Genomic DNA, 18,784 nt, shown 5'->3' with positions numbered 1-18,784 from the left:
AAGCAGGGTGACAATATACAACCTTGACGTACTCCTTTTCCTATGAGACTCAGATTTTGTTCTAAGTGCATCAAAAAGTTATAGGAGAGTTTTAAGCAAGGGAGAGATATTCATTTATTCATTCACTCATTCACATTTTTAGGTCATTCTGGCTGTTGTATGGGGAAAAAAAATTGCAGGGAGAAATATGAATGGAAGCAGAGAGATTAGTTGAGACCAGGTATGAGCACCAGAGTGACAGAGGTGAAGGTGTGGAAAGTGTTGAAACTGGGACATATTCTCAAGGTAGAGCTGATAACATTTATTGATAGATTGGACTGGGTGTAGAACTGGTGGCAGGTGAGAGAAAGAAAGGACTCCAGGAAAACCACCAGCTTTGGGGCCAGAGCACCTATGTGGATGCCAAGGCTATGGAGTGAGGTGACAAAGTCTGAGGGAGGAGAAACACTGGGGGAGAGGTGGAAATCAAGAATTCCATTTTGGTGACATCTGGTTTGAGATGTTTGTTAGACATCTAGGTACCAATGTCAAATAGACAGCTGGACATACGCTTTTGAAATACCAGAATCAGAAAGTGTATAGTAATATATTTTCTTCTGTATTACCATGAGACATTATTAAAGTTGATAGAGTATTGTCTTTTTGTTTGGAGTCTTTAGTAGACTTGGGTTTTCAAAATGTAAATAGGATTTTGGTTTGTATGTTTGGGCTCCAGTTAGAACTTGGCTAGTCTTGTAGGTGTGCTCAGGCAAAGCTAACTGATAATGTATTGTTGATGTCACTTCTTTTGTATGCTACTTACTTTTTTCATTCTTCACTATCTTGTCCTGTGAATTACTTGATTATTGCTTGTGAAGACCTTTGAGTAGGGTAAGAGAAGTAGCATTGTCGATTTGTAGTCTATTTACTCAGCATTATTTCTATTCTTATTTCTTACATTCAGTTGTTTAGAATTAAAGACTATTTCTCTATGCTTTCTGATTTTATGATAAATTTTAGATTTGTTTTCTATTTATTTACCAGCTGACAGTGAAATAGATCAGATATTTTCTGTGAATAGATAAATGCAATTGATGAGAAAAAAAAAAAACAGTAATACCCTGATGCCTCTGTTACCTGGGTTGTGCAGAAAACCATCAAATTAATTACTATCGCAGCTCCTAGAATTTATGAATTGCGTGGGTACACAATGTGTTCTTCATTTGGAATTATCAGCTTTTTTGTAGTGTAGTTAATTTAAAGTGTGATATTTTCAAGGCATTTGAGTAAGATCATTTTAATCCTTAACCTCTAACCTGCTTTTTAAAATTTTTGTACATCTTGGCAATAGTATTTTTAATAATGTTAAGCATATTTTAGTCATTATTTAATAATTAACTTTACAAGAAACCATTCAATGCTGTAACATCTATTGCCATATCTCCTTCCTCATTAATTTAAAAATAGAAAAAGGATCATTTTAACACTAAATTACAAAAAAATACTGAGTTTTAGAGTCCTGGGTGCAGAATTATCTTTCCTTGACTGTAAATGAAAACACTAAATATGTTTATTTTTTCCAAATTAAATATTCTTATATCTTCTTTTAACATGGTTTCAACATTCAGGTTGCTTTCCTAAGATTATGCTCCAGATTGTCTTTGCTCCTTTTTTAAGTATGGTACAAAAAACTAGACAGAGCGCTCCATGTATGGCTCAGATAGTGGATGTTGACATACTTTATTCATTCCTTGTCACAATAACAAGATTTTGTTTGTTTGTACAGTTAATGATAGAAAATGAATAAGGAGAACCTCAAGTAAGTCGTTACTGTAGTAGTCCGATGCCGCAATAGAGGAGATGGCTAAGGGCTCTGGGTACCCACAGTGGGTGACTGTGGAAGAAACTTTTAGCACCTGGGAGGCAGGAATCAGGTGTGCCTCATTCATTGCTCTGGCTCTAGAACCTGTAACAGTCCTGTTTTATAATAAGTGTTCAGTAAACACTTCTGTGACTGGAGATTTAGCTGGTTTGAAATCAAACCCAGATAAAATAAGTGCAGGTTCCCCAAACAAAACATGCCAGTCATCAAAGACAGTGAATTGGTTTGGAAATCATAGCCCACCATATGGATTGGGTTGGCCAAAATGTTTGTTTAGGTTTTTCTATAAGCTGTTATGGAAAAACCCAAACGAGCTTTTAGGCCAACCCTATACTTAGGTGGTACAAAGACTGCATGGCCTGACATCATCCTTGTCATCATAATCAGCTAAGGTAAGTTTGTCCCCATTCGGTTGTAAAGGAGAATCAGCTTAGGACCTATGGTCCTGGAGCTGGTACAATGAAGAAGTGGCTGGTTTGGCACTCTGTGGCACTTTTGCCCAAGAAGCCAGAACAGACAGAAAAAGGAGAGGGGAAGGGGGGCGCTATTAATGGCAAAAGCTAGCAGGAAATCTAGAACGACTTCGAATACCAAAAATTTGTCTTATTCCCCTAAATATTTTTACATCCATAGCCCATCTTTTTCTTGAACATTGTTAAAGTTCAAACCAAAAAGTGCTCTCAAAGCCAGTAGATTCTGTTTTGAAGGACATGTGACATTTTACCTGTGTCCCTGTAGGTCACATTTAACCACTGAGCAATGCTTTTTTTATACAGTTTGAAGCATAAGACATGTGACAACCCCAAGAGATGAAAGACATGGTGAGACCATTAAAAATGGTTGAGGTTTTTTGGTTTTGGTTTTTTCCCCCATTTGAACTTTAGAAGAGGTAAATTAACTTGCCATTTTAGTCTGAGATGCTAAGAATGTCACCTTTTTATCAGCTGATTTCTCTCACCATCAGGAGGGTTCTAAGTGGGTTCAGCAGTAACTGCCTGTCGCTGTTGGGATCCTAAGCATGCACTTTCTGAAAACCAACCATCCTGCTGTGTAATCAGCAATATTTGCAGAAAAAATATTAATGCCAAAGTCATGTTAAGGTCAGAAACAACATGCCAGGATTCCAAAAGAAAAAACCCACTTTTTCTGAACTTGATATTTGCCAATGACTATTTTAAATTCTTTTTCATCTCTGATCATTTGGGGAGAGGAAGATGGTGTCTTAAAATAGTTTTTCTCTCTCCTCTCTGCCATTCACTTCAGTATCTCATGAAAGTGTTAGTCGCTCAGTCGTGTCTGACTCTTTGTGACCCCACGGACTGTAGCCCACCAGGCTCTTCTGTCCATGGGCTTTTCCAGGCCAGAATACTGGAGTGGGTTTCCATGCCCTTCCCCAAGGGATCTTCCTGACCAAGGAATTGAACCCTGGTCTTCTGCATTGTAGGCAGGTTCTTTACTGTCTGAACCACTAGGGAAGTCCAGCATCTCATAAACACCTCCAATTCATAGTAATTTCCTAAGCAGTCTCTACTTCTAGTTTCTATCATTCTCTACCACTAATTTACTCTTCACACTGTGCCGAATCATCTTGCCAAAACTCATATCTGGTTATATTGTTTCACCTCTTAAAATCCTGTTTAGATGACCTCACTCCTATGCCAACCTGGTCCCTGACTATCTCCCCAAGCTCACCTCATGCCTCTGTCATGTCATCTCTGTGTACTGAAAGGAACCTCTGGTCACTCCTTAAAACCGCCCTCCATTCACACCCTCATGCCGTTGCACAAGGGTCTTCCCATTGTCTGAGGCGTGCAAGCGTGCTCAGTCACTCAGTCGTGTCCGACTCTTTTCAACCCCGTGGACCATAGCCTGCCAGTCTCGTCTGTCCATGGGATTTTCCCAGCAAGAATACCGGAGTGAGTTGCCATTTCCTTCTCCGGGAGATCTTGTCAACCCAGGGATGGACTCCAGGTCTCCTGCATTGGCAGGCGGATTCTTTACCACTGAGAGACCTGGGAAGCCTCATTGTCTGAAGTGGTAATGTCTATAGTTTACTGTAAAAGTATTTTAGCGTTGATGACTTGACTTTATTTTCAACTAAGAGTTACTTAGTTTAAATTTCAACTGTGAAATAGCAATCAATTTCCCTAGGCATGAATCCCACTCCAGGGTTGGTCAATTTTCATTTTATCAAAAATGTCTCATTCTGGAAGGACTGTAACTGGTGCAGTTATCTGGTATCCTGATCAAAACCATACACTTCAATAATTAGCATATGAATGTCAGAATGAGTTTTTACTGGCAAAATTAATCTTTAGTTTTTAGTAACTGTTAAAGTGATCACCTATCATAAAAACGCACTGATAGTCAAGATATTTGGATTTCCTTAAATGAACAGATTCTAAAAATATAGCACATCCTATGCAAAACTTACTTTAAAATGGATCATACATCTAAGTGTAAAATTTCAAACTGTAAAAATCCTAGGAGAAAATATAGGAAGAAATCTTTGTAACTTTGATTGGGCAAAGTTTTCTTAAAGCTAACCCCTAGAGTATCATCCATAAAGGAAAAAAATGATTAAATTGAACTTTATCAAAATTTAAAACTGTTCTTTGAAAGACATTGTTAAGATGAAAAGACAAGCCAAAGCTTGGGAAGAAATATTTACAAAATGCATGTCTGGTAACTTGCTATCCTGGTGGCTCAGATGGTAAAAAGTCTGCCTGCGATGCAGGAGACCCACGTGTGATCCCTGGGTCTGGAGGAGGGCATGACAACCCACTCCAGTATTCTCGCCTGGAGAACTCCATGGACAGAGGAGCCTGGTGGGCTACAGTCCATAGGATCACAAAGTCATACACAACTGAGTGACTAACACTTTCTTTTCAGCCTATATAAAAAACCCTCAATACTTAATAATAAGAAAATAAACAGCTCAACAAGAAAAATTAGGCAAATGATATGAATACAAAGATGTATGGATGGCAAATAAACATATGAAAATGTATCCAACATCATTAGTTACTGCTGCTGCTAAGTCGCTTCAGTCGTGTCCGACTCTGTGCGACTCCGTAGACGGCAGCCCACCAGGCTCCCCCATCCCTGGGATTCTCTAGGCAAGAACACTGGAGTGGGTTGCCATTTCCTTCCCCAATGCATGAAAGTGAAAAGTGAAAGTGAAGTGGCTCAGTCATGTCTGACTCTTAGCGACCCCATGGACCGCTGCCTACCAGGCTCCTCCAACCATGGGATCTTCCAGGCAAGAATACTAGAGTAGGGTGCCATTGCCTTCTCCCATTAGTCACTAGTAAAATACAAATTAAAGCCCCAGTGAGACACCACTGTACATCTATTAAAATGACTAAAAAAAAAAAATATTTTTTTAACTGACGACACTTGAGGGCAGTATCCTAGAAGAAATAAGCTAAACAAAGAAAGACCACTACTGCATGGCATCACTCTATGTCAAACCTTTTTTTAGGAAATCACAGAAACAGAATGGAAAAGTGGTGGCTAGAGGATGAGAGAAATAGGAAGTGGTTGGTAAAAGGCTACAAATTTCAGCTATAAGATAAATAAGGTCTGAGGATCTAATGCAAACCAGGATGACTGCACTTGATAACACTGTACTTTATAATTGAAATTTGCTGACAGAGGAGTACTTAAGTGTTCTCATTTTTTTAAAAAAAGAAAGGATAAATATGTGACGTGATGGCTGTATTAATTACCTAGATGAAAGGAATCCTTTCACAGTGTACACATACATCAAGTTGTCATGATGTATACTAAATATCTTATAATCACTTAATTCCAGTTACACCTCCACAAAGCTTAAGTTTTGATAAAAATTTTAAAAAGCTAACAACAAAAAGTGCTGGTGAGAATGCAGAGCGACAGGAACTCGTGTACACTGCTAGTAGGAAAGCAAAATGGCACAGCTCCTTTGGAAAACATTTTGGTGGTTTCTTACAAAATTAAATGTACATTTACCATATGATGCAGGGGCAGGAGGAGAAGGGGACGACAGAGGATGAGATGTCTGGATGGCATCACCCGACTCGATGGACATGTGTTTGAGTAAACTCCGGGAGCTTGTGATGGATAGGGAGGCCTGGCGTGCTGCGATTCACAGGGTCGCAGAGTCGGACGTGACTGAGCAACTGAACTGAGAGCTGAACTGAACCATATGATGCAGCAATCCTACTTCTAGATATTTACCCAAGAAAAAGAGAAAATTTTATTAACACAGAAACCTATTTGTGAGGTGATTAATTCATAATCACTGCAAACAAGAAACAACCCTGATGTCAGCTGGTGATGGTTACATCGTGGCACATTCATGGGTAGGAGGTCACGCAGCAATAACAAGGAATGGACAGCAACATAGATAAATCTCAGATGTTTGAGGCAGACTGAAGGACACTAAACCCCAAAGGCTACATGCTATATAATTGCATTTATATGGCTTTCCAGAAGAGATGAAACTGTGGGGACAGAAAATAGATTTGTAGTTGCAAGAGCCTTGGGGTATAAGCAGGGATTGACTTCAAGGTGGCACAATGGAGTTCTGGAAGTGATGGAATTGTTCTATGATTTGATTATGGTGATGCTTATACAACTGGTTGCATTTGTCAAAACTCATAAAACTGTACACCAGAAAGGTGAATTTACTGTTTGTAAACTGTCTGTCACCAAGATGATGATGAAGCCTGTGGTTGCATTATTAGGGATGATGTTCAAGGCTGTGGCCATTTGTTTAGGCATATTCTCGTTACCTGATGCCAGCTCCAAGCATAACAGAATCCCGACTCTGGATTATCATCCTGTCTACTTCTAGTGAACCTTTCCTGTCAAGATCAGACAGAATACATAAAACAGTCCCTAAACTTACAGAACAAACCTGTTTGATCTATACCTGCCAGGGGGTGGGGGAGAGATGGGGTGGTTGTATGTTTGTTTTTAGTAAATACCTGTATGTGTGGTAGAACAATCTGGCCTGAAATGTGCTTTCATTGCAGCTTAATAGAAAGGTTATGGAGTAGCCAATCCTTCCCCAGCTCAGACTTCCTTGACAGTTAGTGATATCTACCAAAAAGAACCTAAGAGTTGCGCATGTTCAGACTGACTGATTTCAACATAGGAATGCGCTGTTTCCTCAAGCTCACTCAGATGTGTCTTCTAAGACAAATGTCACCTCCTGTCCTGAACCTTTCCTAATACCCTCTGCACACTCCCGTGACACCCTGGATACACGTGCTTCTGAGTTAAACACCATCCTCTTTTGGTTGTTTTTTCTTGGTCGTCCCCATTAAGCCATGGCATCTTTAATGGCACAAACTGTGTCCTGTATTTTCACACCTTCTAACAAATTCACACATGTTCAGTAAGCGTTTTGCTTAAGTAATAGAGTAACAATAATAAATATAATAGTAGTGCTACACCCTGTGCCTTTCTATGTAGTGGTTCCTCAAAACACCCTATGAGGTATGTGTTGTTATCATCCCCATTTCACAGATAAGATAACTGAGGTGTGGCGAGATTAAAAAGTAACTTGCCTAAAGTCACACGGCTAGCAAATGGCAATGGAAACCAAAGCTTCAGAGATCTGTGACCTCTACCTCTCATTTTCACTGCAACAGTATTCCTTGAAAGAGATAATACTTTTCACTCTGTGCAAGCAATCTTGTCACCGGAAAGATTTTTTAGCTTATCTATTCATCACCCCCAATGTGTAGATCAAACAAGGGAGGATCACAGAAGCTGACTTACTCAAGATCACTCAATTTTTCTATAAGATAACTAGGATAGCTTTCTGGTGAATAGGGGAAGGGATACATAAAAATTTAAAGGGCCACTGCTGTCTTAAATATTTGGGTGCTCTGTCACAAGAAGAGGGTTATTTTCATCAGGAAGAATCATTACTAACTTCTTTCCCCGTCCCTCTGTCTTCCAGAGTTCACTGTTTCCACTATCTCATCCCTCTCGCGAAGGAGGGGAACTACGCCATTGTGGCGAATGTGGAAAGTATGGATTATGACCCTCTGGTGGTGAAGCTGAACAAAGATATCAGCGCCATTGAGGAAGCCATGAGTTCCAGCCTCCAGCAGCACAAGTTCCAGTACATATTTGAAGGTCAGACCCTGCCCCTGTCCCTGAGAGTTTGGGAGGAAGGAAGGGTGAAGGTTTTCCTGATTTTCTGTATCACTAAAGCTCAAAACTTGTAGAAAAATGTTTCTGATTTTTTTTTTTTTGTTTTTTGCTTTTTGGATTAAAGCAGCAATACCTAGCCTCTCTGTGTATGGCTAGGTAGGCAACAATATGGCTGCCATCTGCTCCTTCTTGATGAGGAGATTTAATCCAAGGTGAGGCAGATGGCGGCCCGGCTGCCTCCTTGACACACCACTCATGAGAGCTGGGTAAGTGTGTGGAGTGGACCACAGATTAACTCAAGAGGAGCTCATAAAGAAAAAAGAAACACACACAATATGGAGAGAACCCTGAGAGATCCCCTCATTGGCTAAAATTATCACTGGAAGGGGAAGTTTTCTTTCAGAGAATGAATTCTTGTCTAAAGAGAAAACAGAAACTGCTGATGAGCAGCAGTTCTGAGAAGTCTACATCCATAAATGCCTTCAGAGTCAAGGAAGCAAGGAAGGGTGTGAACGACAGCACTATCCAAAGGTGTTTGCCTTCAACATTTAAAAAATGAGCGGCCAGCCAAATCATTTGCGTGATGAATTCCTCCAAAGTACCCTTTTTTAAGACTTCCAATTATACCCCCTTTTTTCTTGTTTTGGTTGGTTTGTACAGACCCCAGGGCCAAAAGTATCTGTGATGTTTCACAGAATTGAGCCAATATTACTTAAACTAAGTACAAAGGTACTTAGTGTAAAGGATTGTGGCAGTTTCAAGATAGAAAGAAAGTGTCAATGCCTGACCATGTGTTGCTTTCTGAAATGATTCTGTTCTAGCTAATGCAGGACCCACCCCGCCCCCAAAAAATCCTGTTTTCCCATTAAATTATGTCGTAGTGATGAAGATGTGTTCTGAAAGGGAATATTCCTGAAAGACTTTAGCCAGAACGTATAAGTGATAAAAAAAAGGCTCGTCAGCCCCATGGCTCTGTGTGCTGGGGACTGCAGTCATACTGTCTATCTTAACAGTATAGGACCCATCTAAGAATCACTCTCCTGACCACACAGAATTCCCTTCTGGCTTTTGACACTGGCTCTTCCAAGTCCCACATATCACCATTCACATCCCAGAGTTTTTCTCTCATTTGGACCAGATACTTCTTGACAGCTAATCCTTCTGGGAAACAATAGAGGTATAGTCCTCAGACACAGAAGAGATTTTAACTTAAAAAAAAAAAAAAATCATAAATTGGAAATTTCCTCTTTAAAAAGCTGGCTATCCCCTGTCATATCACTTTCTAAATTCAAGGGCATGTTATTGAAGTTCCCAAGTGGAGGAGGCGACAGCGGTCTCAGCTCTTGATGTGGCAAGGAGAAATATTTTATTAATTTTTTAAGGAGTGTACTTAATCACAGATATTGTTTAAAATTCCTGGTGTATAGTGATAATACAAAGCAGACCAACCTTCATTTGGTTTATTATTATAATTTATCGTGCTTAATTATTATATACATTTATTTCTGTAATCTGCTTTTTATTCTCTATAAACAGTGCACTTAGGGCAGACCACCTTAGACCACTGCAGAACAAAATTCTGCCTGAAATTATGGGCTCAAGGGCATCATAGCAAAAGAACCTACAGAGATTTTTCACATAAATTGTCTAGCTTTAAATGTAAACTCCACGTGTGTGTTTCTGTTCCTTTGAGTGAAAAGCTTTTTACTTCACCTTAGAGGAGTAGCTTATTTGTCATCTTGAAGCAACATTGGGTGAGTGTAGCTAAAGCAGGAGATGATGCCTTCTGTCCTTTTCCTGCATGTATCCTAATCAAGGGAAAACTTGCTCTGAAGACAGAAGGAGCCTTTGAACCTGAAGTTACACCCCGAGACAAAAATAGTAGACTATTCTCAACTAGTCGGACTAACTTGAAATTTCTGGGAAAATATCTTGCCAGAGTCCAACTTTGTAAGAATAAGAGAAGAAGGAGGAAGAGAGGTTTACTTAGTTCCAAGTATTTAGAATTAAAATCTAACTTCTAAAAATGTAACCCACATGTTCCTTGGGTTGTTCTGAACCGACATTCCTCAACTTCATTACCTAAGATAACCTGAAATGGGATCTCCTAGTTTGTTGACATCCTAACCAGCAATTTGTCGAGTTTCACAGACCTTAAGACAGTCCTTTGGCAATGAGGACAAATCACTTAACGACACCCTGAAAACTACACAGGAGTCTTGTGGGAACTCAGCAGTCAGTGTGTGATCTGCGTTTCCTTCCACTGTGTTTCTAGTTCTGTTCTCTCCCCTTACTCCTTTAGAAATATACCCCATTGTCAGTGTTGAGCTATGTTAGCATTAATGCCAAGACTCCAATTTCCTATTGATTTATTTTTATTTACATAGGTTCCCAATCAACTTTTGAGCCAAAAGTACAACCCCCACCTGTTTTGTAGGAGGAAAAGGAAGCTAAACAGATGATAGTATTTACATGTGGTGTTCTCTGCTTTAAAATAACTCAACAGGAAAAACAAGCTTTATGCAGTAATTTAAAACAATCTAGCATATACTCTTAAGCCTTGGCATGTGGCTTTAGCTGTATATGGCAGTGCAGAAACTGTGGATGTACCAGGTTTTTTAACAGCATAAAGCCTCCCCACTTGTAACTCCTTGGGCGGTATCTAACTACTCCAAAATCATGGTAAGATCAGGTGGTCCATCCATCAGAGCTAAGTTTTCTTTGGTCATTTACAGTTTCTGAGGAGTAGAGAGAGGAATCCTGTGTGTCTGTTTCTTCAAGATGGCATTAATCTGTCTCCTCCCTCACTATCGCCCTGTGCTGATCCCTCAGGCCTGGGACACCTGATCTCCTGCATCCTTATTAATGGGGCCCAGTACTTCCGGCGCATCAGTGAGTCTGGCATCAAGAAAATGTGCAGGAACATTTTTGTCCTGCAGCAGAATTTAACCAACATCACCATGTCACGGGAGGCAGACCTGGACTTCGCAAGGTAAGAGACGGTAGATTGGACTCAGTTTGTGTTCCAAAGCATTCTACCAAATCATTAATAAAAATGGATTCTTAATCATTAAAAAGCTAGTTTAAAACATGAAACAGAAGTGATGGATGTTAATTAAACTTATTGCAATGATCTTTTCACAATATATCCATATATTGAATTATTACACTGTACATCTGAAACTAATATGTCAATTATACCTCAGTTTTAGAAAAGGAGAAAAATGGAACTAACAGATGTCCTTTGGTAATAGAGAAGTAAGTCTATAAAATTGTTGGATGTTTAACGACTGTGAAACAAGTAATTTTTCCTATTGTCTAACTTAAGTTCTTTTACTACAGAACTTCAGTAACTTTGTTTTCTAATTGTAAAAGTAATGTGTGCTCATTGCATAAAATATGTAACATAAAATACAAAGAAGAATATAAACATTACTCATAAACTTTTAATCTAAAAATGTGATATTTGATATACTTTCTCCTGGTTTTTATGCATGTGTTTTGTGTACAAGTGAGTCTCATTCATGGGCATGTGTATCATTTCTCTTTACAAAATTGTTAATGGGTTTTTTATTCATTTAATTTGTGTTTTCCTGTATCATCAGTAACCTTTGAAAACATGGTTTTTCCCATATCCATTAATGTCTCTTGAAAACATTCTTTTTAATACCTGAACAAATGTTTCATGGGTTAAGTCATAATTTATTTATATGATTATTAATATTTGCAGATTTGTAGACATTGGGATTTTTTTACATTTTCTCTCATTATAAATAAATATGTATTGAATGTATTTTTACATGAATCTATTTCCTTATCTCTTCTGTCTTTCCCAATTGAAATCCATCCCCCCTTCTTCCTTTCTTTGGGGAGAAAATGGTTACTCATCACTCTCCATGCTATTCTTTCATGTAACTGAAGGTTATTTTTTAAAAATAGCATTTGGACTTTCTCTTTTCAAGGTTTGCTGATCTCAGTTTTTAGGGTTTCCTTGTAATACTCTTTGTCAAATGTAAGAGTTAATCTTCTCTCTTTATGTGGTCTCAACACTACCCATACCTTTCTTAAGTCAGTGGATCTTTGGGGCTTTAATGAAAACTTTAGAAGTTTTGAAGAGGATGGGTGACGATTATGGTGTTGGTGTTTTATTGCTGATTATACCTGGATGAATTTTTCCATGAACCCCTTTATTGCTGGGGAGTATTGTGTTTATAATAGTCCAGCATGCTCCTGCCTATTATTTAGTATTTCTGTGTCTTTTCACTTGACTTTTTGATTCCTGAAGAAGCTTAATAAAATTTGAAATAAGTCTTGAGAAATTTCTGGGGATAATAATATGCTTTATCACTTTGACAGTTATTAAGACATCCATGCTAGGATCTTTGTCTTGAAATCACATAGCCATACATCTTCACTTCCACCTTTCTTCTCCAAGCTGTCACTCATTTGTTCCATTGCTACCCTGTTGTTCTGCTTCTCTGTCCTCCTTCTCTATCATTTTCTTTCTGTTTGAGTGTGTGTGTTCCTTAAATTCCCTATCTTAGGCTAAATTTGGTGGAAAGTGTTCCTTGCTCAGATTAGGGAAACCAGGTGTGACTGAATGCTGCATTTATTTGGCCTCCCTTATGGGGAATGAGCTCATTATTGAATTAGTCTATTCATAATAACATTGAAAATGGAAGTTAAGAACACAGAGGCCTGAGGGATACAGAGAAGCATTACTAATTCTCTGAGGAATATAATTCCTAAATTCAATCACCCTTTTTTAAATGATTTTTTTTAATTTTGCTGTAGTAAGTAAATTAACACAGCTTTTGACAGATACTATGGGACCTTCACACATACTAAAAACCCTAGCATCTGAATAATGAAATGATGACTGGGCAGTATTGAGGTTGACATTGATGGGCCATGTACCAGCAAAGCATTTCTTCAGCGAAGCCATGCCTATCATGGTTGGATTTGGGAGTGATATCCAAGGAAGTGGTTATAAGCTAAAAGATGACCACTTGGGAGAGGTACTGCTCTTATTACTCTTCATGGATTTTGAGAGGAGATAGGCTAGCCTAAGTATAGAGCATTAGATGATTCTGTCATGATCACAGTTCAGAAAGACACATCTTTACTAGACTTGTAAGCTCCAGGAAGCCCAGATTTTCTGTTTCCTTGGTGTGTAAACCAGAGTAAGTGCTCACTTTCTATACTGGATGAATGACTAGGTGTCAAATCAAGGCTTCTCTTTGTGGTAAGGAGCTTGGATAATGGCAAAGTCTAGTTTATCTTTAACATCCCGAACATTTTAACCAGCTGATGTGAGATCATTTTCTTATAGGCTGTTGAGAAACAGAGCATCTCCTTTGCAATTCGTTCTTTCTAGAAAGTGTTACAAGAAGGAATACTACATCCCTAACTATTCATAGCCTCTTTCTCCTTCATTTTCTCTTGCTCTCCTACATACACATAAACTAAACACACTTTATAGCCTTGGTTGGTTTTTTTTTTTTTTTAGTTTTTCTTTTTGTTTTTTCTGTTCGTGATTTTGGTAGGGACAGTTTTTGTGAAATGGGCTCCATCAGTTCTACTGAATGTGAAGGGATGTAAAATAAACATAAGAGTGATACCAAAATAGCCAGAAATAATAGACTGCAACAGTGTGTCTCAGCATTCCTTAAGCAATGTCTAATCAAGCATGGACAACATCTGTATTTCCAGCAAATCTTTCTAGGAATGTTATCTTCTAATGCAGTAATTAATCACTAGTTGCTGTGTGTCAGAAAAGTTACTTAACAAGAAGTTGCAAGGCTCCTGTAGCTTTTCACTTTCATAGCCTTCCTGGCCAGTGGAAAATAGAACACTCTTCCACAATAAAGAAATGAGAAGATCTGAACTCATTCCATTTATGATAACTCTTCTACTCATGGTATTGTTAAGTTGTCTCTTTCTTTGTACACACCTTTGGTCCAACTGATCTCTAATAGGAATAAATCTTGGGTGAGCAAAGGCTCAAAATAATCTATAAAATGACCAGAACTGCTGAGAGACCCTGTCACGTATGGTAATGATCTCTGCTATGATTTTGACCCTTTTGACCCAACCATTGATTTTCAAGCTCAAAAAGAGGCCTTGTCCTCGAAAATCACTACAGACTAGCTAGAAAGTGGAAGGCCTCTATGAGTGTGCTCTTTAGTTGCCTTCATCAAAGATCATCTTACCCTGAACTTCATGTGCTTTGAAGCAACCCACTAGTCAGGAGTAAAAGGAGAGGTGTGAATGAGTACTTCCATCCCCAGGGTGAATCTGGCAGTCTTTATAGTTGAAGTGAAGCCATTGTTGGGAAAAAAAAATCCCAGAATTTTCCTCCTAGTACTGCCATCTCTTACCACATTTCCCTTTTGTATTGGTCTCTCTCATTACAGTTGCCTCTCTTTTCTCCTTTCTTTCTCCTGTTGCCTCTATTATCTCTCCTTGGTTCTGTGGTCTTTTTGGTTTTCTTTAGACTGCTATCTCTCTCATTCCTTAATCTGGCACAGGTAAGGAAATGAAAGCTAGAGTTCAGGAAGTGGTGAGGCCCTAACCCATAAGGAAGTGTCCTCATCCGTTCACTCATTCATTCAACAAATATTTATTGAGTGTGCATCCTCTCTAGGTCCTACCCTTGTAGAATTTACACTGTTACAGGCAAGAGAGACAAACTAATAAACAAGTAAAATACCAAGTATGTCAAATGATGGTATGTGCTATGGTGCAAAATTAGATATTAAGAAGAATAGAGTGTATTCAGATATAATGAAGGTAATTTGTAATTTTGAGTGTTCAGGGAAGTTCTTAATGAGATGATAACATTTGAGGAAAGACCTAAAGGAAGAGTAGGTCATGTAAATATCTAGAGGAGCTTCTGAGGAAGGGAGCACTAGGAGCAGAGAACTAGAAAGAGGCATGTATTTAGCATTTAAAGAACAGAAGAAAGGCCAGTAAGGCTGAAGTAAATAAACAAGGAAAGAATAAGAGATGAGTCAGAGATTTAATCAAAGAAGCTGAGATCTTGAAGACCAGTGTAATAACATTGGCCTTTACTTTGAGGTTGAAAGCTATTAGAAGAATTGGAACAGAAGAATGCCATGATCTGACTTATGTTATAAAAGAGTCACTCTGGCTGCTATGTGGAAAATAGATGATTTTCTATTTTTCCTGAGGAGGGGAAATTACAGACAAGGGCAGAAACAGAAGATTCTGTTAGAAAACTATTGCAATAATCTGGGTGAAAAATAGTGGTGATTCAAACCACAATTGTAGCAATGGAGAGGATGAGAAATGGACAGATTAGGATATATTTTAAAAGTAGAGATAACAGGATTTGTTAAGGGATTGGAAGTGAACAAGTGGCCCCAAGATTTTTGTTCTGAGCAATTCAAAGGATGGTATTTTCATTTATTGAAATGAAAATGAGCCACATGACGGGAAAGGCAGATTGAGTTGAGGGGGCAGGCAAATACAAAGAGGCTATCAAGAGTTTGGATTTAGAAGTATGAAGTTTGAGATGCTGATTAGATGTCTAGATAGAGGTAAAGAAGAGAGACCTGGATATACAAATCTAGAGTTCAGGAAAGAGGTGGTTGTTGTCTCTCAGTCGTGTCTGACTCTTTATGACCCCATTGACTGCAGCACGCCAGGCTTCCACATCCTTCACTACCTCCTGGAGTTTACTCAAACTCATGTCCATTGAGTCTATGATGCCATCCAACCATCTCATCCTCTGTCTCCCCCTTCTCCTCCTGCTGTCAGTCTTTCCCAGCATCATGGTCTTTTCTAGTGAATCAGCTCTTCTCATCAGGTGGCCCAAGTATTGGAGCTTCAGCTTCAGCATCAGTCCTTCCACTGAATATTCAGGACTGATCTCCTTTAGGATTAATTAGTTTGCTCTCCTTGCTGTCCAAGGGCCTCTCAAGAGTCTTCTCTAGCACCACAGTTTGAAAGCATCAACTATTCGGTGCTCAGGCTTCTTTATGGTCCAGTCTCACATCTGTACGTGACTACTGGGAAAACCATGGTGTTGACTATACGGACCTTTGTTGGCAAAGTGATGTCTGCTTTTTCAGGAAAGACATATAGGCTGGAAATGGGAGTTTGGGGTTCATTAGCTTATAAATGTGATGTTAAAGCCATGAGACAGAGTGAGAAGTGAGACTGCAATGAGAATGAGTAGAGCAGAAAGAAAGGCTGACCAAGAATTGGTCCTTGGGTCCTCCACTGCTTAGATGTTGGAATGCTGGGAAAGAACCAGCAAAGGAACCTGAAAAGAGCCAGCTTATAAAGTAGGAAAATAGCCAGGAGAGGTTTGTGTCCTAGAAGTTAAGAGAATGTTTGAGGAGGAGAGTGTCTTCATCTGTGTTAAATGCTGCCAGTAGGTTAAATGAGCTCAGGATAGAGAATCAGCCACTAGTAGACTTGATCAGATATCTGAAATGCTTTGGTTTGCATTCCTTTATCTGCCCTACAACTTACCTAGTGTAGCAACAAACTTGGAACATATTTAGGGAAGGCTGCTCACTCCTCAATTCTGTGGTAGGGTCTGAAGCATTCAGGGCAAACAGAAGTGCAATTAGTGTGATCTATATAAAAGACCAAATTGGCAACCTCTTTTCTCTCATTGAAGAGTTTAAAAGAAAGCCCTGCTCTTCCCAGCATATGTACTCATCGACTTCCCATGATGAAGCGGAGTTGTGATCACTCTTAGAGAGATACTAACCAATGGTGAAAGAACCCACCTGCCATATGGGAGCCCTGGGTTTGATCCTTGGGTTGGGAAGATCCTTTGGAGGAGGACATGGCAATCCACTCCAGTATTCTTGCCTGGAGAATCCCGATGGACAGAGGAGCCTGGGGGGCGACAGTCCATGGGGTTGCAAAGAGTCAGATATGACTGAGTCACTAAGCAGAGCACACAACTAAGTGAATTTGCTTTTAATGATGGCAGTCTCTGCTGCTAGGTGCTCCACCCCTCTTTAGCCCCAGTTCCTCTTCCAGAAGCTCCAAGTTAGCTTTGAAGCTGTTCTGTACATGTTGACTTAACCAAGTCCTTTATCTCCTGTATATAGTACCCATACTATGGAGTGGGAACATCTACTCCACAGAAGACAACAGAAAAATCTTACTGATGGAGAGTAAACCATTTGGTACCTGGTAACAAAAGAAGAAAAAGCCTTGCCTGAACTGCCTCCTCTGGACATAGGTTTATGTGGAGAAGTACAGTACATCATATTTGTTTGACTCAATAAGAGGTTGAATCAAGAAAGTGAAAAGACCACCAGTAGAATGGGAGAAAATATTTGGATATCACATATCTCATAGGAATTTATATCCAGAATATATAGAACTCTTACAACTCAATAATACAAAAGCAAATAATCTTAATTAAAGATTAGGTAAAGATATCCCAGTAGCAATGTGCATACCTAGTACCCCAATCTGACTCTAAGTACTGTTCTTCTATAAAAGGAAGCAGGGCTCCTGAAGGAAATGACTGATTGTAGGACTGGAGCAGGAAATAGACAAGATGAGCCTGTAGTATTAATACTTTCTGAAAATCTCCTGGAGAAGGAAATGGCAACCCACTCCAGTATTCTTGTCTGGAAAATCCCATGGACGTAGGAGCCTGGGCAGACCACAGTCTATGGGGTTGCAAAGAGTCGGACACGACTGAGCGACTTCACTATAGCACCAGAAAGTAAGGAAGTACTGGCACACGCACACACATAACACAGGGTGTCAAAGAGGCACAGGAACCAACTGGAGTAGCTCCCAATGGCAAAGAGGGGACCATTTGAGCAACAGAATAAGCAAAGTACTGCTGAATATTAACCCAAACTATCAAGTCCATGCTGATGTAAATGGTTGCATACAGTAATAAACAAGGAGGAAGAGAAAAATCTGTACAGAAGCATTCCAGATAGATTATGAAGCTAATCTGAAGGTAGAGGCCCACTTTTTAAGGCTGTTGTACATAATGACTTCCCTCCAAAGAGTACATATGGAATGTGGGGGACTAACTTTATAGTGGAAAAATCTGACAAATAGTATTTCAGCCCCATGATCAAGGTCAGCATCAATATGCGTAAATCGTGACCCATATAATAAAGAGAAAAAGTATCAAATAAGTTCCAGTACATGAAGATCCTGCAAAATACCCATCCAGTTCTCCTCAAAACTGTCAAGTTTATTAAAACCAAGGAAAATCTAAGAAGCTGTAATAGCCGAGAGGAACCTAAGAAGACGTGATAAGTACATGTGATGTGGTAAACTGGGTAGGATTCTGAAACAGAGAAAGGACACTAAGTAAAAACTAAGGAAATGTGAATAAACTATGGACTTCAGTTAATAATTTATCAATATAGGTTCATCAGTTGTGCTAAATGTATCATACTAATGTAAGATGTTAAATTTGGGTATAAGTCAAACAGGAAATCTCTGTTCTAGTTCTATCTTCCCAATTTTTGTATTAGTCTAAAACTGTTGGGAAAAAAATGAAATCTATTAATAAAAAATTGGGCAAAAAATTTTAATAAACATTTGTCTAACAAGACATATAGATGGCCAGTATACATATGAAAAGATGCTCAACACTATTTGTTACTAGGGAAATGCAAACCAAAATCACAATAAGATACCACACCACAGCTACTAGGATTACTATAATCAAAAAGACAATAACAAGTGTTGGATTACTGTAATCAAAAAGACAGACAATAGCAAGTGTTGGAGAAAATGTGGAGA

At 39.0% G+C, this 18,784-nt stretch overlaps 1 protein-coding gene across 1 annotated transcript in view; it reads left to right on the top strand.

Moving 5' to 3' along the window:
* The window catches only part of EXOC4 (exocyst complex component 4), an 814,875-nt gene that overhangs the window by 730,632 nt on the left and 65,459 nt on the right, over positions 1-18,784 (top strand). Inside the window, exons 16-17 of the mRNA XM_070465647.1 lie at positions 7,818-7,996; positions 10,847-11,006. Of these exons, the coding sequence (XP_070321748.1) occupies positions 7,818-7,996; positions 10,847-11,006 (339 nt within the window). The remainder of the gene's footprint in view (positions 1-7,817; positions 7,997-10,846; positions 11,007-18,784) is intronic.

This window comes from Odocoileus virginianus, chromosome 1, assembly GCF_023699985.2.
Source record: "Odocoileus virginianus isolate 20LAN1187 ecotype Illinois chromosome 1, Ovbor_1.2, whole genome shotgun sequence".
In the NCBI taxonomy this organism is placed as follows: domain Eukaryota; kingdom Metazoa; phylum Chordata; class Mammalia; order Artiodactyla; family Cervidae; genus Odocoileus; species Odocoileus virginianus.
This window is presented reverse-complemented; position numbering and strand designations above follow the sequence as displayed.